General features: G+C 46.7%; 1 protein-coding gene across 4 annotated transcripts in view; it reads left to right on the top strand.

Moving 5' to 3' along the window:
• The window catches only part of Prosap (SH3 and multiple ankyrin repeat domains prosap), a 192,231-nt gene that overhangs the window by 152,881 nt on the left and 14,573 nt on the right, over positions 1-24,777 (top strand). For 3 of the 4 annotated variants that reach the window (XM_077674251.1, XM_077674249.1, XM_077674248.1), the window contains 7 exons: positions 74-239; positions 13,702-13,773; positions 14,562-14,687; positions 15,675-15,855; positions 17,840-18,138; positions 19,025-19,307; positions 22,690-22,959. In XM_077674251.1, coding sequence (XP_077530377.1) covers positions 141-239; positions 13,702-13,773; positions 14,562-14,687; positions 15,675-15,855; positions 17,840-18,138; positions 19,025-19,307; positions 22,690-22,959 — 1,330 coding nt within the window. In that variant the 5' untranslated portion in view covers positions 74-140. The remainder of the gene's footprint in view (positions 1-73; positions 240-13,701; positions 13,774-14,561; positions 14,688-15,674; positions 15,856-17,839; positions 18,139-19,024; positions 19,308-22,689; positions 22,960-24,777) is intronic. The other variant, XM_077674252.1, reaches the window with a different exon arrangement.

Here is a 24,777-nt window from a genome sequence, read left to right as displayed (position 1 = left end):
TATAAGTACACAGGTGGGATGACATTAAGACGGAACTTTTCTTTCTCTCCCTCTCTTTTGGTGCCAACAACAGGCGCCGGCGTAGCAGCCTGTCGCGGCCTGCGGGCTCGAGCAGCAGCAGCGGTGCTGGCGAGGTGGCCATGAAGGCGGTCGCCATGGAGACCGTCGATGACACCGTGACCACCACCGACGACCAGCTGGTGCCGCTGCAAGTCTTCGTGCCGGACCTTGTCATACAGGTGCGTCGCGTCGTCGCGTCTCTCCGTTGGCGCATGCGCCACGTGGGCCCACGTGTGGCAGGTCCCGGAAGGCGTCAAAAAAAGCATGAATGTTGATGCAGCGATTACGTGGTAAATCATCGCCTCCTGCATTCTTTCAATGCCGTACGCATCGTCCGCTTCACAATGGGAGTGTTGGATACGCCTGTGTCGGCCACAGGCAGCATAGAGTTCCACACTAATATATACTAGAGGCAATTCTGGCGCCACCGTCTGGGGGAGGCGCCCTTCAGCGAAAGTTGCGTCATGCACCGGGCAGGCACGGTCCACTTGTTCTTGGCATGGCTAACGGACGGGCTTAGATGTTGCCTCTGGCTGCGAAAACAAAAAAAAAACAAAAAAAAAACAATATTACTGTAGCAAATTATTCAAATGTTTTATTATTATGAAGTTGAAGCTCAGAAAAGATTTATTAGTCAGGGAATATTTAGAAGCTTAAAAAGAAAAAGAAAGTTACCCTTTTTTGTTAATTTTGGCTTCGAGAGAAAAAAGAAGCCATGTGACTATCCAAGCCAAGTAGGCGAGGAACGTCGCTATATAGTGTACTAGTACACTATAGTCGCTAGCTGCAGTGGCGGCGCCTACGACAGCCCTTCGACTGCAGCGCCAGATTCCCCTCTAGTATAGGTTAGTATGAAACTCCATGAGATGCAGTAATCTGGGGTCCCCAGCTTAACCGGAATCGACCGACCGCCCGGAATTCAGGAGAGGCTTGTGCCTGGTTGCCAAGGAAAGCGATAATGCAACCAATGCTCGAGACCGTCGAAGTAGCGGCGCTCTGGCCAGCGGCAGAAAACTGAGCGCCACGGCGGAGAACGTTATGCCTACGTTGCCGCTTTACCCCAGGCGTCGATTGATTGATTGATCGTAGGGTTTAACGCACCGACGCAACGCAGGCGATGAGGCGCGCCTTAGTGAAGTGCTCCGGATTAATTTTGACCACCTGAGGATCTTTAACGTGCGCCGAAATCTCGTACACACGGGCGTTTTTGCTTTTCGCCTCCATCAGAAAAGCGGCCGCCGCGGCCGGAAATCGAACCCGCGACCTCATGCTCAGCAGCTCAACGCCTTAGCCACTTAGCCACCGCGGAGTGTTACACCAAGCGTCACCTCCAGAGTAATCGGTCACGTGACTAAAGCACTGGGAAAGCTAGCAATTGGGGGAGAGTGGAGGGAGTATCAGGAAAGGGCTTGGTTTGCCTCTCGGGGCTGATGCGTTTGACGCTCAAAAAATACAGGAGGCGGTGGTTAAATGTGGTCGTTTTTGTAGCACCCGATTCCAGAAGTTGATATGCGCACAATGCGGAAGGACTTGCGTGTCCACTATCTGACATAAGAAGTGATGTACGTAGATACACACTACAAGGGCTCGCGTGTGGGCTTTAGTTCCTCAGTGTTATGTTGGGTGGCTTGAAAAGAGTCATAAGGGTTTAGTAAGGAACAGGTCGTCAAGAAGGAGTGGAGAGATGCCAAATAACCCAATTAAATATAAGATAATATAATTGCAAGTGTAACGTAAGCCTGCCTCTACGGGAATCCGGTGACTCACAGTACGATCTGTAGCTGAGAACTAAATTTCCCGTTCATCCATTTAGTTGTCCTGTTTGGTCTGGGTAAACTGTCGCAGGAGCTAATGCGGCAAGAACCGCATTGCGGGCCTCAGGATTTGTTTCGCCGCAAATTTTCCACGACGTATACAATGTATAACCTCGCCCTGTGCTAAATGTGAGCATAATGCAGACGTACACGCCAAAGTAGAGTGTGTGTACCGTATACAGGGCGTAACATTTCTCCCTCTGTCCGCCATTACATATTACGTACGGTGCTTGCATTGCCGCGGAGGGCATATACCTCAGGTCCAGGTATACGCCATGGCGTATACCGGGACCTGAGGTACATTGCCATTGCCACGGTATGTTGCCAACGCCGTTGCGTATACCGTGGTCACAACTTGAGTGTCCTGCCCGCCATACAAGTCACCGCCGGGGGAGGCACAGTGCGGCGTTCAATACGGCTTCACGCAAAGCCCTTGGTATGTCGCGTGCTCCTGTCGCGCAATACTGCACGCACGCGTTTCATCGAGCGGTGCTTTGTGTCGCGTGAGAAAAAGGCTCGCAGGTCAGTGTATTTCACTCCTAGGAACAAATATGCCTTTTTTCTTTTCTTCGCGATCTGCCGGGGCGGGTAAAACTGGAGACAGCAGCTTTTGAGTAGGCGGCGCATACGCGCGGCCCGGAAGGCATTCGAGAGGTTTGGGGGTTGCAGTTTATTGTGCGTTGTTTCTGTCGCTTGGGAGGGGCGCGGACTACGTGGCTGTCGTCAGAGGTGGAATTCTGGACTGCTCCTGGAAGTGAATTGTGGATATTTTTTTGAGAAAGACACCGATTGCGTGATACTCGGGAATGAACCTTACGTGGGACCGTGCGAGCAGGCGACGAAACGAGCACACAAGTCGGCATTCCTGGCACGCTGCAGGGTGTCTCTTTGTACCCTTTCTCGGTCAGTCTGTCAGTGTAGCCTAATACGAGGTCTGTCTGCGTATGACAGCTGTTGTTATTACCACTCTTGTTGGTTTAGGATGACACTAGGTCATGGGGGCGGAGGGGAGGGGGGAGAATAGTCTTAATCATAATGGTGAGGTTAGCCTGGCCAAGGCACCTAGCTTGGTACACCAAATGTATAAAAAATGAAATCGATGAAGTGATGATGATGACTATGATGACGATGATGCGCTCATTAATAGAGTCCTGTTTAGAGAGTCTGATCACGTCCTGTGCTTCGCAGGAAAGACAATATAGCTTTTGCCGCTCGAGATGCTCGTTTAGCGTTCGGCCAAGGGCCTAGCACGTCACTTAGAGTTAGTCCTCTAGAAAGCGGAAGGCCCAAAGACACTAAAAGGGTTTTCCTATCTCCTCTCTACCGCGTACATTCACATAATACGTGGTTCAAGTTCTCGCGCAGGTCACAAAGAGTGCAAAGTGAGGAAGCGTCATGTTTCATGTTGAAGGGAAAGTAACTTGTGTAAGCGACGTTTAGCCGCCCGACAAGAACCGCTTCGTCATGCATGGACAGTCCGTCAGGCATCATAAATGTCCCGTGCGGGCCTATGGAGTGAAGCGGCGGGTAATTTTGCGGCGCAACGGCCCACATAGATCGCTCAAAACTCCAGGCAGCCTTGGACGCAAGGGCAGAAGCATCTCGTCTGGAGAGCGGTATCGGTATCACTGGCCCGGGCTGTCCACGGTATGCGACCTTCTGTTTCCAGGTCAGTTCAGGACGGTGACTTCCGGTACGACGTAGAACTTCGATTAAACGGGCTGACAGGCTCCTCTCCGCGTCTGAAACGACCTACCGGATACTGAACCGCCTTTATTGACCGAAAGAATGCTTATAACCGATCTAAGGGAAGATCTTTTCAGGAAACGTTTCGGGAAAAAGGAACAAATAGAACTGCACTTGGGGCTCGAACCCAGGACGTAAGCATTAGAAGCCGTATACCTGCTAGGACACAATTCTTTCTTGTTATTTTTCTTCCATGGTATTTAATTCAAATACATAGAGCGATATACGAAAGAACTATTTAAAGTCGTGGCGCTTAATATACAATTCGAAGCCGGTCATCTGGAATTCGGCGAACGAAACATCGACAACAATTCCGGCTAGTAAGGGGGCAGTGATACACAGCGGCGCAAAAAAGGGTTCCGATCAGGCGTAAAGTCATTTTGGTCAGAGGTGGACTTTTGTCGTAATGATCATTTGACTAAAGTGCGACTCGGAAGATACCGTCGTCTCAGCGTTTCTGTCTAACATGCGCGTTATCCATAAACTGTGTACGGTCATCTAAAAAAAAAAATACAACAACAACAATAAAACAGGTCAGCATCGCAGGAAGATACAAGGCATCGAAAACTGTGGAGTGGTAATTCAAAGAACTCTGACCAGCAAGCTCGTTTCTGCAGTTGATCACGAAAATTGCGGTGGCGTTCAAAGCCAACCACTAGACGCGCTAGGTGTAACACGCAGCTCTGACTTGGGAACGGAATATCGCCGTCCCGGTGGTATAGGTTATTGCAGCCTGTGGTGGCCCTGGGACGCGGAGCATGGTGTCGCAGAGACTTGCAACAGTATTCCTTACCACCAGGTGGCACTCCAGGTCTGTCAAATGGCTTTGACGTGGATGGGTTATGTGGGGTACGACCATTAGCGAGCACGTCACCGGCGCCCTTGGTGGCTTAAATAATTCCGTAGGTCTCCTGCAATGCTTTGAAGCTCAACCAGAATTTCTTGAACGAGTTCACCCCAAGAAGTAAGCACAGTAGAAACACTTGTAAATATGGAACAGGAGTACCCGTGGATTTACAGACAAAACGGCATAAGCTGCCGTGAGAGTTGTTCATGTGCGCCAAAAATTTGTCTGTTCACTGATGGTTTGGTCGTTAGGACATAGCGAAGGATGCGTGCCTAGCATTTACACGAGGCGTGCTATAGGACGCTTTCGAGGGAGCAAACGTCTATTTTGTGAAGTGCGCCCGTATACAGTTGGTGGGGCTCTACGTGGGAATTGTTTCCATGGTCGATACAGGGCGCGGTCCGATAAGAGGCTGAAGTAGACAAGTCCAGGTAAAATGGTGTAGTGGGGCATGTGTACATGTATTACAATAGGAGCAACGTGAAGGGATGTTGGTTGCGAACCATTTGCGTTACGTTTCTGGTGTGTGGGATTCAAGGGAGAATAGTTTATTGATGTATATTTCAGCGGATCGAGGAAATGGAAGTAAGACCGCGAGGTTTCCTTTGGGTGTAACTGTCTTCAGGCGATCTTTTCTGTTCTTCTTGTGCCGCAATAGTTGCACCGCCCGGGGGTGACGTGGTCGTGTAGGATATCTCAACCACAGGAGTAAACGGGACTCACTGCGGTTGAAAAAAAAAATGAAGAAGGAAGAAGAGACGGTGGCGAAATAGATGGACCATCAAGCTGGTCACCTCGTTCCTTACTGCTCTTAGGAATGTGCGCTGTCAGTACCTCCGCCTACAAGGACCTTGTCAAGAAACAAAGCCTCACTACCCCTCCATTGCCCAAGCTTTAATCGTCATCTCAATCGGTGTCTTCAGCGCACCTTAGGCACATCGCGAAGAGCCCGCCATACCTACTCCGATGACGTCACCCAGCGGCATATCCGCTTAGACGGCGTTTGCTTGTCACCGTCTCCAGTCGCCGCACTTAAAGTAAAGAGCGCGTTGAATTACTGTCACCGCGCGTTTAAAGTGAAGTGTATGCGTTCAATTACTGTCACCTAGACAAGAGGAGACCCGGTTTCTTGTTTCCGGGCCTTGAGGGCGAAAAGTGTTTCAAAACCGGACGGCTTTTGCTTATCGATTGACGCTCTTCGCCCAGGCGCGCGCCGCTACGGTCTCTGCGCGACACAATGAAAACGCCGGCAGCAAGGACCCCGTGGAAGTGGAAAGGCGTACGTGTGGCGACACCCTTTAAATGAAAAAGGGCGGGAAAAATAAAAACCCAGTGCCAACCCATTGAACTCAAACTAAGCGATTGGGTTCATACTCCAATCCTCGGCAATCGGATGATGACGTCACTTCGCAAACTTTTTGCCAGGTTATTCACAGGGGCGAAGTATATTGGGCAATGGTAAGCTTTTCTTTTTAATAAGCAGTCGGTCCGTTGTGTGCGGTTTTTTGGAATGACGTCATATTCAGCGCGCGGATTGTTGGGAAATCGCCCCGGGCGCTACTCTTGACATTTATAACGCGTTCAAGAGGTTTCTCATAGGATCGGGAGAAAAACACCAATAAATGGGAAGAGACGCAGAGAAACGAAATTGAACTGCCCCGTAAAAACGGGGGTGCCGGCCCCGTTCTCGGGCTTTGAAAAAGGGTGGGTAGAACGGTAAGCGACGTCCGATATCGGCAGCTGTCAAATACGACCCTCCGCAATTCGAAACGTTTCGTCGCGGCTGGCTTTGTCTCCCTTTGTGTTTCATATTTCTCGCTTGGCAGTAACCTCCCTTCTGGCCACTGTGTAGGTCCTGCAATTCCCTCCTCCTTCAACAATTGCCCTCGCCCATTCTCCGCCTCCGTTTGCCGTCTCTCGCCTCGGTATGTTGTTATGACGGCGGGGCTAGCGGTGAGAACAAAATGTTGCGCTCTGTCATCCCCGTGCAGCGTTCCTAGCTTTTGTTTCCATTGTTTTGTATTTTCCTTCCACCCTTTAGCTTCCGAGCCGCGCTGACGTATACGTCATTCTAGAATCTATGCCGTTCCCGGACTTGCCATCGACCCCTTGCTATGTTTCCGTCTTGCACGCATTGCATGCATGTATCACCGTTACAGTCAGGAATCAATGCCGGTACCAATCGCCTGCTGTAGCAGGGTTAGGGTTGCGTGATCTGTGCTTCGCTTAGACGTTGCAGCGGGCCTTCAATTGTTTTCCAAAGGCATCTACCTCCTCGCTATCTGAAGCGGCTGGGAGCTGCAGGATGCGCTAATGGAAAGGCGATGAGGCGCTGACGGTAAACGGATCTGTCCTAGTGCAGTAGCAAGAAGTGGCACTCATTTGGCATGCGGCAGACAGCGCGAGGTTAGTGAGGAAACATCGGAACAATCGCTATTGCCAACTGTTCATTGTACGTTCTCGGGTTGTGGCACGCGAACCAGTGAAGTAAAGAAAAGAACTGTACCCCAGCTCTAGATACGGAGGGAAGAACACGATCTTGTAGCTTAAACTGCTGACGCCATATTTTGCTACTTCAAATAGTGATCTACTTTCGGGATTTGAAGGGACCCTAACAACAACATATGCGTCGTTGTTTAATTTTAAGGAACTATCCTTTGATAAGTATCTCACAAAGATCACACAAATATCAGACACGATGAACATCACTAGTATTGACAACTTTTTAGTTTTGCGCCGTGAGACGCTAGCTGTTATCTGAGTAACGCGTAGAGTTATCAACAGTTATCAGTAGATATACCAACAGAGTCAACAACGGAGCTATCAATAGTTACCAGTAGACTTACCAGTACATTTACCAATGGAGTTACCAACAAGGTTATCAAGAGTGTTATCAAGACTATTATTAAGGGCGTTATCAACAGGGTTTCTAACAATGTTATCAACAGTTTTCAAACAAAGCTTTCAAACAGAGCGTTCAAACAGAGTTACAAGCAGAGTGATCAGTGCGTTAACTCCATGTTAGCATTCGAGCGGCGCAATCAATGACACTGGAGGCACATTGTAATCACGGCAAAATCATGTTTCTTAGCGTTTGCTTTTCTCGGCGGCCGCCCAATGGCGTTACAGGGGCAGGGCAAAATAAGTGTCTGGTGGGAGTCCGTCCTTCATCTGTTTTCTTATTATCGAGCTTAGTTTAACTGGCGCGATTGACTGTCGTGAGTGTTATTTTGACTTGGCAAACTTTCGAACGAACCAAGCTTCAGTACTGTCGACCATTTCTGAGGTGTCGGGGCTACACGTGGGCTGCAAGCGCGCCTTAGCGAAGGGCTACAGAATAAATCATGCCGCCAATTTTTTTTTTAACTTAGTATGCCACCCATTGTCGTGGGTGCTTGTTTCCAAACGGTTGTAAAAGTGATAGCCGGGGTCCTGTTTGGAACTGGTAGCCTTGAGCGGACGCTACGCTACGCCATGAACGAACAGGTTGCTGTGCATCCGTATGCTATTAAAGAACTTAATGGCTCGCTCTGTCTTCCAGTCACTGTTCATTGTGGCACATGCAATTAACGCACGAAATTAAGTTTATACCTCTTATATATCTCGAAGGAAAAAAAAGCCACGCACCAGAAACCAATAGTTGTATTAGTTCACTCATAACAAACACAGTGTTGATGTCAGTTACGCACCAGAATGTTAAAATGTTGATTTTGGTGCCGCGATGAGATTAACACTTAGGGAAGGTAAAGTATGAGCTCTACGATTGATTAGGTGCCATGCGTAGTGACTTCTTGCTATTCATAGCCAGTTGGGCAGTTATACCGGCCTGCGAATTCCGGCGCAGTGTGCTTGGTTATGTACTTCACACCGGTATAAATTTTTTACCCTCGATAATATATATATATATATATATATATATATATATATATATATATATATATATATATATATATATATATATATATATATCGCACCAGACCGGTATTCTGGAGGTCGTGGGTTCGGATCCCACCCGGCGGGCATTTTTTCACCACTTTCTTTTCGACTCAAAAAATTCTTCATCTCTTTCTATGACCCACCACAACCTCCCCTTTGCTTTCCGAGGTTTTCTTGACTGCCAACCCTTATATATATATATATATATATATATATATATATATATATTATAAACAACCTTGCGGTTAACCTATTCGGTTGGAAGGATCCCTTATCCCAACAGTTTCATCACTGTAACTGTTGGGATAATTTCAACCAGACAGGTTAACCGCAATGTTGCTTATAATTTTACACACGTTTATATTTGAGGCACATGTCAACACCGTGAATGTTTAATTTTATTCAGAGTGTTTTTTAGGGCCACGCGCTGACCAGAATCCCTTAACCGTGTTAACTATACACTGCCCCTACCACAGACAGGGTCCTGACCTGGTGTGTAAAACTCCGGAAATTCTTGTTACGATTAGTGTAAATGTTCGGTAAGACCACACGTTCGGCCACCCTGTCCTGCCTGGGTGTGCCAACAAGGTGTCGATAAGTGGTGGTTCCCGCGCCGGCTTCGGTTGATGGTCGGCCGCACGCGACGTGGGCAGCGAAGGCTGCAACCGCAGCGCCATCTTTCTCGCCAGCGTAGAACGATATTAGAGTGCGCAAGAGGGAAACGAGGAAAACCAGGCGAGCGTGAACGAACCCATTTCGGCGTCTCGCTGATAGGTGGCGGCACGCTAGCCGGTGCTGCGTCGCCACAGAACGTGGCTCAGAATTGCCTTTGTTCGTTGTGAAGCGTCTCTTCTTTTATGCCTTTTCTTTTGCAGCGAGGCAGTTAAGTTTAGAGAAAAAGAGAAAAAGCTTTTAGCCATGCACGGCACTTTTCTGCGAGGTAATAGATTGGAGACGATTACGGTCATCGGCCACCTAACCTTAGGTCCGAATGAAAGACAAAGCGACCGAAATGCGTGGCTGGAACTTCCAAGCGAAGTGCGTTATTACCATTAACATGCCGCGTTACTAGGGTTAAGAAATACACAAAGAAATATGCCCTTACTATTACTTAGTATCAACATCTAGCTATCTTTTGCCCTCGCTGCCGTTGCGTCGTTGCGCTGTAACACTACACATACACAGAAACAGTATTGACAACCCTTCGGACGAGTAAACGTGTGAAAAAGGAGAAGTAATTGCCATCCAGCTTTAACCTGGGCGACTCAACGGTCAGTTCCGCCTTTTTTTTGAGATTGAAGGTTGCTCGCAGCCAGCACCATAAAACGCGTTATAATTATGCAGGAAGGAACACTCTTAAGTGGCCCCTCTTATCCCCCCATGTATCGTAAAAAGTGGGGATACAGTTGCGTCTTTTTTAACGCGAAAGTGTTAAATGGCCCATTGAGCGAAAAAAGCCAGCATTAGGAGTCTGTAGCCCTCCTGACGTCCCTAGCTCTGGCTGGGACGCGTTCCATAGCGACGCATCCATATTTGTGACTGAGGCGATGTACGATAGCTACGCTGTACACTATAATTTCGAGGCGCATTTAAAAGCCATAGGTGGTATATATTAAGTGAAGGCCTGCAAAAACGGCGGGGTTCATAACCCAAGATTTCCTTTTCGTGTGAAACTTTAAACGGGGATTTGATGACTTCTGCTTAGGCTACCGTTCACCACACAGCTTGGATTCCTACACCATACCGATTGCCTTTCTGACCTCGCTTTCCTTTTAGCTCGTGTCCATTCGGGAGGCTGTACATTCTATGGTTATGCGAAAACGGCTAATGAATATGATAACAGTAATAGTACATCGACGACTAAGGAGCCCGCTTGAGATTTATGCTCGCCCGTACTAAACGTAACCCTAACCGGATACAACAGCTGCAATAAAACATGCCACCGTTGAGACACAGTGAAGATTTACCAAACATTGCGCAATGTAATGCTAATGAGTGGTCAGTGTGCCAAAAAGCATTGACATATCACGAGCATCGTGCGTGACTATTACTGGATGAGTATTTGCCCGCATACCACCCCTTTGTTAACTTAAATATACAAACTCAAATGCTAAATATAATACAGGAAACAAAACACAAAGGGTAACGAACAACCACAGAAAAATGTTTAACCTTGCGTGTCACAATGCCGCGTCAAAATTTTCAAAACAATCTTTGTTTTGGCGCTGTTCGACCACAGACGCCCTTGCGTCATTAACACCCACATGCAGCTTTGGAACAATCTCTGCGGATAAAAACCGCGTCCATCTGAATAACAGTTAGACAAGGGCTTAACATCATCCTCCTATTGTTGTGCTTTAAGAAGTATTTCAGACCTCGGTTTAAACTGCAAAAAAAAAAAAAAAACTCTGGGAAATAGAAAAACGAGCTAAAAATGAATCTATATTATCAGAATATCAGCAATACATTAGCATGTTTGATGCTGAACCCGGTCAGTAAGTGGGATTTAGAGATAAGGACAAGTCGTTGCACCTCCGTAAAAAAAGTAGACTGCAATAGTAAGCGACGCGACATGAAGGCTACTGATCTACTGCGAAGGGCAAGCAGCAAAACCAACGCACGAAAACAATTCCCATGCGAAGAGACGACAGAGATAGAAAAAGAGAAAGATAGAGAAAGAAAAGAGAGAGAGAGAGAGAGAGAGAGAGAGAGAGAGAGAGAGAGAGAGAGAGAGAGAGAGAGAGAGAGAGAGAGAGAGAGAGAGAGAGAGAGAGAGACCTTTCACATGTGCCAATACTTTATTGAAGTTAGGGTCCAAGCGTGCTCTTCGTAACGCGTCAATTTTTGTCCTTTTTGCTTCCACTTCCGTCCCCACAAAATTACTCTGGGCTCTTTGCTGAAATGTCCACATTCTTTGAATCTGGCCAATACCCTCACAGCTTGCTCAGTACTTCCACCTCTTCGCTCCTAGTCAACTCGTCGCCTAAAGCACGTCACGTCGCTGCGTAAATTTAATCAACGTGCATTCGGCAAGAGACGGGAGAAGTGGCGACCGCCGCTGCACTGTGTATACCTGTCGCCTTCTCCGGAAAAGCGACAAGGAAAAGCTCTCGTTGTTGCCCGCTTCCGCGTGCTTTCAGGTAATGTGACTGCCTTCCCGACTGTTTTTTAAATATTCATCCTCGTGAATATTGGAGGACCTTCCCCAGCGAGGCCTCCCTCGTGCACCGTATCCACGGCGGCCACTTCATCGTCATTGTCTTCACCCGTTTCGCGTTCCCATTCCGCTGGCCATAGGGACGATTCCCTGCGTGTTACTTCGCTTTGGGTGCGCGGACCGTGGTCGACGTGTCAGTTCTCGTAGGAACGCGAAAAAGTCGAAGGTATCTTTGAGTCGAAGTTGTCTTTGAGCCGAAGTTGTATTTGATCCAAAGTTGTCTTTGCGCCGATGTTGGTTTTGCGCCGACGTTGTCTCTGAGCCGAAGTTGTCTTTTAATCGAAGTTGTCTTTAAACCAAAGTTGTCTTTAAACCAAAGTTGTCCTTGAACCAAAGTTGTCCTTGAGCCAAAGTTTTCCTTGCGCCGATGTTGGTTTTTGCGCCGATGTTGTAAGCGCCAACGTTGTGTCTGAGCCGAAGTTTTCATTGAGCCGAAGTTTTCATTGAGCCGAAGTTTTCATTGAGCCGAAGTTGTCTTTGAGACGAAGCTGTCTTTGAGCCGACGTTGTCTTTCAGCCAACGTTGTCTTTCAGCCGACGTTGTCTTTCAGCCGAGCTGTCCTTGGGTCGAAGGTGTGAGTTGAAGTTTTCCTTGACTCGAAGTTGTCTTTGAGCCGACGTCATCTTTGAGCCGAGTTGTCTTTGAGCCGAAGGTGTCTTTGAGTCGAAGTTATCTTTTTGGCTTTGAGGCTCAAGCTTGTTATGACGTAAAAAAGTGGCAGTTCTCAGCTTCCTTTCTCGCAGTTGTCGGGTGCAGAGCTACTAACAATTTTGCAGTTTCTTATCAACAGCACATAATTGCCTTTGAGAGGCATCGTGTCGAGGGGAATCGCTGCGAAAATGATAAATGATAAACGAGATACGCTACGAGGTACCTTGGGGTAGAACTTGTAGTATTGTAATTATGGGATCCAAGCGGTATTGAGGCAAGCAGTAGGATAAGAAAAGAAGTGTAGGGTGAAAAGTTTAGGGTTGAAATCAAGGCTGTATAGGGTACGGACAGTACAATTCAAATTTAAAGTTCATATCAGTAAGATTAAAACAACAGGGCTCAAGCTCTACGATGAGAGGAATATGATTGCAGTCAAAGCCGTAAGGCCGTTGAACTTGTTACACCCAAAGTGCGCATAATTCTGTTTGCGGCCTTGTTGGTGGGACAGAAGCTTGTAAATTGTAAGCAGCTTTATAAGCCTGTGTGTTGAGACTAAAGCAGGGTTCGCACAGGTCCTTGAAAACCTTGAAAACCCTTGAATTTAGAAGTGTCAATTTCAAGGCCTGGAAAGTCCTGGAATTTTTAAAGGGTCCTTGAAAACCCTTGATTTTTCTGGAGAGAACCAATGGCCCTATCTTTTCACAAGAGTTTATAGTGTTTGTCGTGGATTTTAGGTGTTAAAAATGTAAAGAAACATTGTAACAATCAAGTTTCAGTGTATTGCATGAAACTACGAGTTTGGTGGATTGTCATTATTACGAGTCAACATTGTGAACAGCATTCCTCAATAGAATCCATGTCATGATACAATCCAGTGAAGGCCAGCTTCTCTTCTCTATCTTGCATGTTCTATTTAGTCTGTGGACGGCCGCTCATTGCATGTTTGCTGTGCCTCATACGCTCCATCTGCGTTTGCTTTTACGTGCAAATGGTGGACGTGTACATAGTTATTCCTGCCTTGCAGCAACACTTGCTGATTTAATTTCAGCTCATATTCTTGCTGACAAAGCAGAAGATGCAGGCAACATTATGAAGTTTTGAAATCAAACAGCCTCAGCAAAACACCAAGAAAAAAGAAAGACCTCTAAATGCCAGCTGTCAAATAAAAAATAAAACTGGGGGAGCATTCACGAACCCGTTAGCGCCTATCTAAATGTGCACTAATGTGCTTGGGTATTGGGCAATAAAGAAATTTCGCACTGTGTTGAAAAAGTTGTAAATAATCGCAGATAAAACATTAGACGGCGGCCTTGAAAATGTGTTTTCTGGTCCTTGAAAACCCTTGAATTTTTGCTTTTGAAGCTCGTACGAACCCTGCTAAAGCAATGGTTCTCAATTCCGTTGCTTACTTGTGCCTCCGTTTTTTACAGAAATGTTTTCACGTGCAAAAGGACGAGCTGATATGGGACATCAAGCAGCACATCATCTCCTCGCTACCTAAGGTACGTACACAGCGTCGCTCTGATTTTTTTACTCAACCATAGCAACTTTAACGACGGGCGTGTGCAAGTCAGCGCCAAATTCGCAGGACTAGATAGAGCACGTCATTGTTGTTCAGTCATGGTAAAAAAAACTGTGGTTGATACCTCTGCCATAGGAATCGGTAAAACACGATAGTGAAATCTGCAGTGCAATATGCAGCCGAGCATTATTTGCGGGTCAGCGGCTGTCTTGTGGGTGGGCTTGGCGAGTGACGTCCTGCTGGCGGGTCACTTCGGTAAAGGTGTACTGGTGTCATTTCCATGACGCATATGACGTCAGTGAAATCATGGTGTATCCCGGCATAGCACACTTTCGTGTTAAAATATAAAACCCGAAAACAAACAACCCTAAGTATAAAGTACTCTTTAGTACCAAAGGTTGCTTCCCGGCAACAAGACTGTGAGTGCAGGGGAGCACCCTTTACAGGCCGCTTGCTCCGTTGTACCGACGTCATTTCCGTGATGAATATGACGTCAGTGAAATTTGTGTATACCGGAATGAAACACTTTTGTATTAAAATGTGGCTCTTGCACTTAGCGTATTATCTTTCGGTTAATAAACCCGCATAGCCGAGGCTGTCCGAGCCACGCAGTGAAGCCATGCGGCTTGTGCCAACCGGTTTTCTGTTATTGTTATATACGAAGTGGATACGGCATCTGAAATAACTGAACTCGAAGAACTCTTTCGTCATACTGGTTGCAGGAGAATTTTTGTATTTCTTTTTTTGTTTTGTTTTATCCCTGGGCAGGAGGTGAAGGAAGGCTTCAACTACGGCCTCTACTGCCCTCCGGTCAACGGAAAAGCCGGCAAGTTTCTGGACGAAGAGCGGCCCATTGCTGATTACCCTCTCTGCGACGCTGTTGCCTATCTAGAGGTGAGGGAAGAGCATCACCCTTATCACTCCATAGCTGCGGAAGTGGCAGTGAAACGTGGTGGACGGCTGGGAAGTTTGGTCAAACCCACACCGCTAATTTTAATGGGACATGAAGACGCCCTACACAATGCGGATCCTATGATTCCGACTGCCCAATTTAACTTCAAAGTTTCTGTTTTTACTGCGTGAGACATTTAGGACAAACATCTGCGTTAGTCCGTTGTTTGGAAGAAAGTATCGACGCAAATTCCCTTAAGTTTTGTTAGGTTATGACACCTTTTTTAACAACCTCCAGACACCAAAGCAAGGAGTTTGCAAGTCAACTTATGTGGAGATTTTAATTGAACAACTGCTCATGTGCACTAGGAACAGGAACAGTCAGTGCGCGCTTGATGTTCTCACTCGTGTATCTCAAGAACGTGGTTTGACGAATAACCTTGACTGAAAGCGGAAATGAAAAGAGAAAGGGCGTTAGTCACCCTCAAACATATAAGGCGAACAGATTTCCTTGCGATAAACAAGGGTATAGGTATACACTTTTGGACTTTTTTGGACTTTGGACTATAGACTTAAAGACTTTTAGACTTATAAACTTTCAGACTTTTAAAATTTTATAGACTTCTAGCTATAGACGAAACGTCAGTTTTGTTGCAACATTGGTCAGTGTCCTGCTTATTAATACGAATAGCTATAGACTAGTAAAGGGGGGAGTTAGGCAAGGGTTTACAATGTTTGAAATTTAGGGAGCGAGCGGATTACTGGAATAGCGGAATGTTTGCTGAATTAAGGTGAATAGAAGAGAAGAAAAGTTATAATTAAAGCGAAGAGTTTAGGGGAAAGCCTCAGGGTGAAGAATTGTTCGCATATGGCGAGGTATGCGCAATCAGATGCCACTAAAGAATGCTCGCAATCCAGTAGCGCACCGCGATGTCATGCCATCTTTAACAAATGCTCCGTATCTGCGTTTTGTTTCTTGTGCTGCGACAGTTACGCTACAAGCGGCGGGTGTACAAGATGATCAACGTGGAAGAGAAGCAGATCAAGCAGCTGCACACGCGGGCCAACTTGCGTCGGATGCTGGAGCACGTGGGCAACTCGAACGTGGAGAAAATCAGCAAGCTCTGCACCAGGGGACTCGACCCAAACTTCCACTGTCCTGACACGGGAGGTGAGTCTGCGCGGCGGCTGTCCATTTTATAACATATATACTCGCGAACAAGTTAAGAACGGCAGTAGCTCATGTACGGTATCACTCCGCCTAATCCGACGTACCGGGATGTCACCGGGCGCGCGCGTTTTGAAAGAAGATTGATATGAATGCATGATGTCGTCTGTCTTTTCTCACGTAGTTTATTTGTCGTCGCTGCTTTAGTTTATAAGCATATTAAGTCCAAAATGTCACAATAACGTCTCGTACCATGTTCGAAATATTCCCAGTAACGCACTACTTGCGCAACGCGGAGTAACATCCGGCTGCGGTGATGAGGCACAGCGGCAACTTCCGTTGCAGTTCTGAAGTTGTACCCGAGTATAGTAGGGATGTTAAGTAACTCGGCGGACAAATTGCAAAGCATGCTTACCGCACTGGACAAACAAAGTAGAACCGTGGGCCTGAAAATTAATATGCGGAAAACTGAAGTAATGATAAATAAGCTCAGGACAGCACAGTGGTTTGAGATAGATGGCGAGGCAGTGGAAATGGTAAGCGAATATATCTACTTAGCACAAGTTATGACCCCGGATCCCAACCATGATGCAGAGATAATTCGAAAGATAAGAATGGGGTGGAGTGCATTCGGCAGGCATTCTCAGATAATGAATGGCAGCCTACCATTGTCCTTGAAGAAGAAAGTGTATGGCAGCTGCATCTTACCGGTACTCACCTACGGGGCAGAAACTTGGAGGCTCACTAAGAGGGTTCAACCTAAATTGAGAACGACTCAGCGAGCAATGGAACGGAAGATGATAGGCGCAACGTTAAGGGACAAGAAGAGAGCGGAATGGGTCAGGGAAGGAACCCGTGTTAAGGACATATTAGTAATTAAGACGAAGAAATGGACGTAGGCAGGGAATGTAATGTGAAGGCAAGATAACCGTTGGTCATTAAGGGTAACAGAGTGGATCCCTAGAGAAGGCAAGCGTGGCAGGGGTCGGCAGAAAGTTAGATGAGCAGATGATACCAAGAAGGTTGCGGGGATAAATTGGTCGCAGTTACCACAGGACTGGGATAATTGGATATTAACGGGAGAAGCCTTTGCCCCGCAGTGGGCGTAGATAGGCTGGTGGTGATGATCATGGTGATGATAATAATGATGAATATGATGATGATGGTAAGGCATTCCGCAAACTTTCGCGTGTCTGCGAAAGCAGTCAAGTCATGGCACCTTGTTTGAAATATTAAGGCATTTTTGAGACCACATTGCAGCCGATCGTGAGGTGAAATTCAGTCAATTGCAGCAACAGCAAAGGAAACATTTTTTTACTGTAACATTGGGGAAATGTGAAACCCTTCTTCCTTTGCATAAATAATGTGGGGATCCGCGAATTTTGTGCTGCTTAACCGTCCGAACTATTTAGTGGGAACTTCTACTTCCTAGCTTCAAACTTCACTGACGCATAACTGGGCTTGAGGAGAAGCACCCTTTAAAGACAAACCTTGTGTTTTTCGTTACCGGCCAGTCCTAATTTCTCGTTGCTAGTTCCCTATAACTGCTTTCGCTCTAAAACGGAGTGCTTAAATAAGCAGGCCTCGGCCTTTCATATAGAGCATATTTTCGAGAGAATGAGCTGGAATTTCGGGATTAGTCCACTGCCTAATTCGACAGGCATAGTGATAAGGTGTTGTCGATTCGTTGGTAGAATTCGGGTTTACAAACAATACCCGAAGTTTATTCGGTTTTGGCAAATCTGCGCCAGGACCTATCATCGTTTAAAATGAGGGAGCCGCAGTCGGATTGAAAGCTGTATTTCACGTACAGACTTCGGTAACTGAGATTAGATTTGTTTTCTAGTTTCCATGCAGTCTCGTGAGCGTGCGTGTATATGGAAGTGGACGTGACATAGCCTGAGATTGTAGCATGACAGTAGTTATGTTTACTTTCTTTTGTTAGAGGGTATGCTTCATTTCGCTCTTTTATCGGTTCCCACTGCAGAGACCCCGCTGACGCTTGCCGCGGGCCTCAAGAGTCCCAACAAGGTCATCATCGCGCTAGTCAATGGTGGTGCGCTGCTCGACTACCGCACCAAGGATGGTCGCACGGCGCTCCACCGAGCTGTGGAGAAGAACAACCTCGAGGCCCTCAAGACCCTGCTGGACCTGGGAGCATCGCCCAACTACAAGGACGCCCGGGGACTGACGCCGCTCTACTACACGGTCCTGTGGAACGCCGACCCGCAGTTGGCCGAGACTCTGCTGCACGACCACGCGCAGCCGGGTATCGCCGATCCACAGGTGCGTGGTGGGGCTGCGAGGGCCCAGGCACCTTGCTTCTCTAACGTAACAATTAAGCTTGGGAGGTCGTAAAAAACCAGAGTTAAGACATCTTAGCTCCGCTATGCAGAGATCGGACGTCACAGGACGATACTAAGGTCACTGAAACACGTGTTGTACTGTGCCCGGATGTTCAATCTGAGAGCCCCCATCCAAGTCTTCACATATAATAGATCGCCAGTTTTTGGGTGTTTCCAGTTTGCCTCTTGTTTTTGACAGTGCAGAAGTCAATAGGCGTCAACAATATTAATCGTTATTTTGTTCCCGCGCTATGGACGACGATTAAGAAGCGATTTAGTTATTTCTGTGGTCTCCGCTCTGTGCCAACGGACAAGTGGCTGTGTTATGCCGTCACGAATGGCATATGTGACGGCAGCTCGCTATGTTGAGGTCGCTTGTGGACTCCGTCGACTAGAGTAAGGGCATTTCTCGCATATTCGACTTGTAAAAAATAAAATGGCGTTTCTTTTCCTGAACGCGAGTTACAGATGCGCTTTCTGGTCACACCTAGCCTATACGTTTTTTGCGTGCCTTGTGCATCGCGAGCTCAGTGCTTACTGCGCTAAGCACTCGACACGGGATCGGCAGCTGGCTGTCCAGGGGTTCATTCATTATTCATTCACGGATTCATTATTGCTGGGCTGTTGCGCCCAACGTGGGCACAACAGGTTCGCTGAATCCGACGAAGAGTCCACCGAATCTGCCGTATCCGACGGGCTTCTCACTTCGTCGCATTCGGTGCTTTTAGTGTAGGTGGAAGAAAATTTGAGAGGACGGTTCCGACGTACTTGAAGTGGCGTGCCTAAGGGTCGTGTCGTGGCCCCTTCCCTATTTTTCGGCACCGCAGGGCTGGCAAGAGGTGCACCAGGCGTGCAAGCACGGCCTGGTCCAGCACCTAGAGCAGCTGCTGTTCTACGGGGCGGACATGAACGCGCGCAACGCGAGCGGCAATACGCCGCTGCACGTGTGTGCCGTCAACGACAGGGAGAGCTGCGCAAGGGTGCTGCTGTTCCGGGGGGCCGACCCGGCCGCCCTCAACTACGCCAACCAGAACCCTTACCAGGTCGCCGTCATCGCAGGAAACCTCGCACTCGCCGACGTCATCCGGAACCATAAGCCCGAGGACGTCGGTGAGTGTTCCACGCTATTCTCTGCTCGCTAGCATAGAGATCGCATCTTTTCTACACCTTGCACTTGTGCGTTCTTGATTGCTCAAACTTCTTTGTTGCCCCGGTTTATTTCGCAGGTTCCTCGCCAGGTAAGGGATGAAATTAAATCGTTGACTAAGGTATAAAGCTGGGCCAGTTGGTTCATAGTCTTTGAAGTGGGAACCAGTATTAGGACGCTACACAAGGGGAAAATAAAGACACGGATGGCACAAGTGCCGTCCGTGTCTGTATTTTCCCCTTGTGTAGCGTCCTAACACTGGTTCCCACTTCAAAGAAATTAAATCCTTTGCCGAGAGCACACCAACGAATAGTGAGAAGAGTGGAATTTAGGCTTTCAGTTTTTAGACATGTTAATGATAGTAGGAAAACTTAAAAAAGAAAAACCTACTGTAGAAAAAAACCAAGCACTCTTGAGCGCAAACATGACAAAACTTGGTAAAAGTTGGGTAGTGAGTGAGTCAGCATAAATTCCGCTTAAATTAAGAAAAGCATAAAGAGGGCTGCGAAAACTGTTGGCCCGTAAGACAGCAAACTTACAAACACTACTACTAAGATCTGTTTTCACTCCACAACTGTAAGGGTAGATTGAATACATGCCCAATTTAACGTAATCGATCATTTGGTGAAGTATGGTTCAAAAATACAAACTTTGTACAGTATATAGCAACTCCCGTCCGCATAACACAGCCTATGGTCATGTTCAGAAGTAGCTCCTCGTATTCGCTGGCCACTTCCTGAAAGCGCAGGGCAACCATTTCACTTGAGCGCTCCAGCTTCTTGATACATGAAACATTTGACTTCCATTGTTGGGATGTCACGTCCCAGTAACATGCAGAACCCGGAAGTGGACAAATTAAAGATCGGTTTAACCTGTTTGTATCTTCCTGGTTACAACTAGTGACACTAGTTACAACTATAAAAATTTGCAGTCTTATTTAGCTTGTAGTTATTTTTTGAAAGTTCCAAAGCTATGTAGTGTTGGTAGATGTATTTTGAAACATCTTTTTTTGAAGGTAGGTGTAGTGTTGGTAGTTGTATTTAGAAACATCGTGTTTCAGATTTAGGTGAAATTAATAATGTGATACGATACAGGTTCTAGTTGAAGCAGTGAAAATTCTGTATTTGTTGTGCTCGCACACATCATTGCACTCTTTGTGTGAACATCGCACGTTGTGGCATGTCATTATTGTTTTTGCCTCTTGGAGTACGCATGCATGCAGTGTGACCAAAGGATTTGCTTCGTTCATCATCCTTTTCTGTTATCAACATCATCGTTCGATCACTCCAACTACATTCCTTCAGGTTTATCTTCAATGATTTTTTGTACTCATAACTCTATGATACATCATAACGAATTCCACGGGCAGGTGATGAGTTATGTCGTATCATACTATAGTTTATGTTGGTCGGAGTGCAGTATTGTCACTAAGTTTTGTACCTGGCTAAAATACGAATGAAAGTATCAATTTATAGTTTCTGAAGCAGTATGAAACATCGAAAACCAGTAACAGGCGAAAGTACCTATCTCTTTGAATAGGAACATAGATGTAAGCGACAGTTTATTAGAGCTTCATGCAAAGATTTCGAGCGTCCTGAGAGAGCCACTACATAATCGTTGTCAGCGCTAAGCTCACTCCTAACATCAGCGTTTTGTTCAAGGCCCTAACGTTTTATATTCATTAGTTTCATGATGCACCCACAGCCTAATCCAACAGTGGCTTTCAAGTAAAGCCGTCACTGTAACTTAACAACTCTGACTTCCAGATGCCCCACTCGCTCGAGGAAAACTGAATAAATCGTGCAAAATCCTGGCGTTTTGGCAGAAACTGCCAATCGTACTTTTTGCACAGCGCGTGTTGACCCTATTTCCTGTTTTTGCACAACAAAGAACTGTGCAAGGCAAAGCAATTTAGAAAGTGCGCTATGGGCTGGCTGCATTGGTGGCTAAATCTTGTTGTCACTTTAAGGTTGTACTTCCTGTAGTAGAGCCTAAAGATAGCACAATGCTGCCTCTTCATTGTTTTATGCCACAAGTACTAAATATTTAGTCACTTTTATATCTAAGCAAACCAATTATCTCAACGGCACCATCACATGTTTTCTCCTGTGCGTAATGGTACATGGAAGACTGCTTGCGTAGTGCCGTAAATACCGAATTCAGCAACGTTTAATGGGCAATTCCTGTTAGCGGAAGTTTTATTGTTTTGCTGTGCATTATTATAAATGTTTGTCCTTGATATTAAAGGCTGACAAGACATCTTTTGCGCAATGCTGTTTTAGAAGTGTGTGCAACGCTGCATTCGTTTTTGAATCCTCAACAGATTGAAAAGATATATAAATTCTTGCACTGTTCTAGTTGTTGTTTCAGGAGCACGTGCTGTAACAGTCAGTATCATTGGTTAGGCGGTATACTTCCTTGGCTATGTTAAGGTCAGGATTATCGCACGTTTTTTGTACGCGGTGTTCCGTAACTAAAACTTCCTTCGTGTCAAGGATGGTCATATATATCCTACAGCAGCATGATCTATATCCCGCAGCAGCAGGAGGATGCTACTCCAGATTATACCAACCGCGATAACAAACTAAAGAAACGGGTAAAACCCTTGCGAGTCGTAGCAGCCTTCCTAGTTGAAACTTAACGCTTTTTTCGAACATTGAGATAAAGAATTTACTTGTCACACAGCGCACATCTACGGCAAGACAAACATATAGCGTGGAATACTTTTTAGCCCTTTAGGTAAAAAGCGATAAGAGCGTAACTCTAACACAAGTCGTAGTTGGCACACAGCAAGAAAGCTGGCATATATCCCCGAACAACCAGCTGAACTTTGTCATAGTATTACTTCAACAATTTTCTCAGCCATTCCATTCAGTAGATGCGGACAGAGGATGCAGTCAAGTGTAAAACGTATTTTTTAGTTTACAAATGCAAATGACATTTGATGCTTTAGGTCGATCCGCATTTGGAACGAGCTCGACACACATTTTTAAAACATACCTACTGAATCAAGTTGTATGGTCAGACTGGAAGGGAACCTTTAAACGGAGCTTTTCCGGTGAAGATAGCAGGAGGCTAACGCATCCAGTACATTGTTTTGTCTGTGATGCAACGTATTCCGTGCACTTGTTCTCGGTGCACCATCTGGGCATTCAAGAGGCAAACCCAAATGGTCAGCATGCTACCCGTTACGGAGATACTCTTCGGTGAAGCGTTGAACACAGTAGCGATGGCGGTACCAAGTAGTCGCAGCACGGGTAGTAGTGAGTAGTGAGGTCCTCCGCCCACCATCAAGACGCTGACGGCGTGCGTTGCGCGGCGTGTGTTGGTGTGTGTGTGGCGCAGTGCCGTACCGCGAAGCGCCGACGTACAACCCTCGGCGGAGGGCCAGCAGCGCCGCCCTGAGTCGCACGCACAGCGACCCGAGGTTGGAGCTTGTGGTGCTGGGCGCCAAGCCGCCGTCGCCGTGCCCGTCCAATCGGTCGCTGCCCCCCTTCTCGTCGGCCGCGTCCACCGCGTCCGAGGCCTCGTCCATGGCCTCTTCCTCCGCCGCGTCGCACGCGAACGCCGACGACAGCGAGGGCAGCTCGGGCACGGCGGCCTCTTCGGCCACCGGTGGGTGTCACACTGCTCTTGCTGTGCCGCCACGCTCATGCGCTGTCTCTGCTCTGCTTCTTCGTAGTGCTTGGCTAGTGGCTGAGGTACCCGGTGTCCGAGAGCGTGAGCCCTAGAATACCTCTTAGCCCAATGCTTGCCGGGCTTGGGGCCATTTCGCTTTAAGCCTTGTGCAAAATAGATTGCTGCGAAATTGTTGCAAACGGCGCCTGAAGGATAAGGATTTTTGCAAGTAAAGTTCCAGTTCACCTAGGGACATTGAAAACTGTGGGGAATGTATTCGTTTGACATCGCTGAAACAGGTCGGCTTCGCCTCAGTCATGTTAAGTAATAAAATTTGTGCGTCCGTGTGTAGATATTTAAGCACACAGTAATGGCCCTGGATGTCTATCCTAACCAGAAGCCATAACTACGGCGTGTATCACGGCCCGGCCGTTGTTTCGGTGCGTAGAACCCTAAATATTTCAATGGAATCAATATGTCTTTGAAGGGGTTCGCTACAGTTACTTCCGTTTATGAAGGTGGAATTGAATTGTAAGGTCGTGTGTCTGCGGCCTGAATGGGTAAACATATTGTCCACATTGCGCCACTGAATAGCAGGCAAGATACCCTGGGCTGAAACATGCAACGGCGGGCCTTTTAGTCAGTCAAATTGGTGGGTTGTCTTTTTGCGCTAGGTGGAAAGGGGTAATAGTAAAGTGTGGATACATAATCGCCCCATTCAGCAGTCTGAATGCTACCAAACAAGATTTTCTTATATATTGATCGGACAAATGGTATGTAATTACGTGAATGTGACATCTTTTTTTTTTGTATCAGGTCAAATGTTAGTCTTCAGGAGGCTTGCAGAATTTACCAAGGTACCACGTCGTGCTATTATAGTGTGTATGTGGTGCGTTCTTATTATGACAGTACGCTCAGTTCAGTTGGTATTGCTCGCACCTCTCAAAGATAATTCTCTAGCCTGTCACACTGAAAATTTAGTCACCATCGCTCATAATGCAAAATTCCTTCAGTTTTTGGGTCTATCTTATTATCGTACTATCTATCTTATTATCCTCTATCGTCTATCTTATTATCGCCCACATCCTGGGGCCTTTATAACCGCATAACCTGAGTAACTAGGAGAACAGCGGCGTGCTCGTCATTACGAGATGTGTTACGGGGGTCTTCTGCCCGTGTAAAGTATCGGTTAGCAGAGCTCTTTCAGGCGCGTAATTTAAAGGGGGGACATGTGCTGACATAATGTAAATAGCAGTGGGATGTGACCTCAATCCCGGAAATGTTACGAACATGTTCTCGTTTTGTAGGAGGAGTCTGCTGTTTTTGGTGTCATGCTTTACGTCCAAATGCGATTAAGAATACAATGATCTGCGTGTTGCACTGCTCGAAAAGTTTTGTTCCCGTGGTAATGTTAACAGTTGTTCGCAGAGTACACAGAAACGTGCTCTCCCGTGTGGGTGTGTGTCTGCTGTGCGAAAGTGTGCTCGTGACTTCAGTTTCTGCACGAGTGCGAGTAGGCACATTTACTGTACCAATATTGAATTTGTATTTTGGAAACGGGCTGCTTTGCTTGGTCCCTGCATGACAGATATTTTGCTATGCACGAGGCTGGATGTACGCATGAAACATGACTGTTTTTGAAGCAAGTTCACGTCATTGTTTTGTTCTGCAACTTTTTATGTACCAGAAAGTGTGAAGCAACTTTCAGCGGGGATCATTTCGTACAAATCTTAAGAGCGAGCTAATTGGGTAAAACAATGTTCGTTCGATGTGCCTCTATTCCGAAGAAAGGTATAAGTACAAAGAGAAGCATAA

The sequence above is a fragment of the Haemaphysalis longicornis genome, unplaced genomic scaffold (genome assembly GCF_048455015.1).
Source record: "Haemaphysalis longicornis isolate Haplotype H1 unplaced genomic scaffold, Haemaphysalis longicornis Haplotype H1 scaffold_6, whole genome shotgun sequence".
In the NCBI taxonomy this organism is placed as follows: Eukaryota; Metazoa; Arthropoda; class Arachnida; order Ixodida; family Ixodidae; genus Haemaphysalis; species Haemaphysalis longicornis.
The sequence above is the reverse complement of the archived record's forward strand: the minus strand, read 5'-3'. Positions and strand labels throughout refer to the sequence as shown.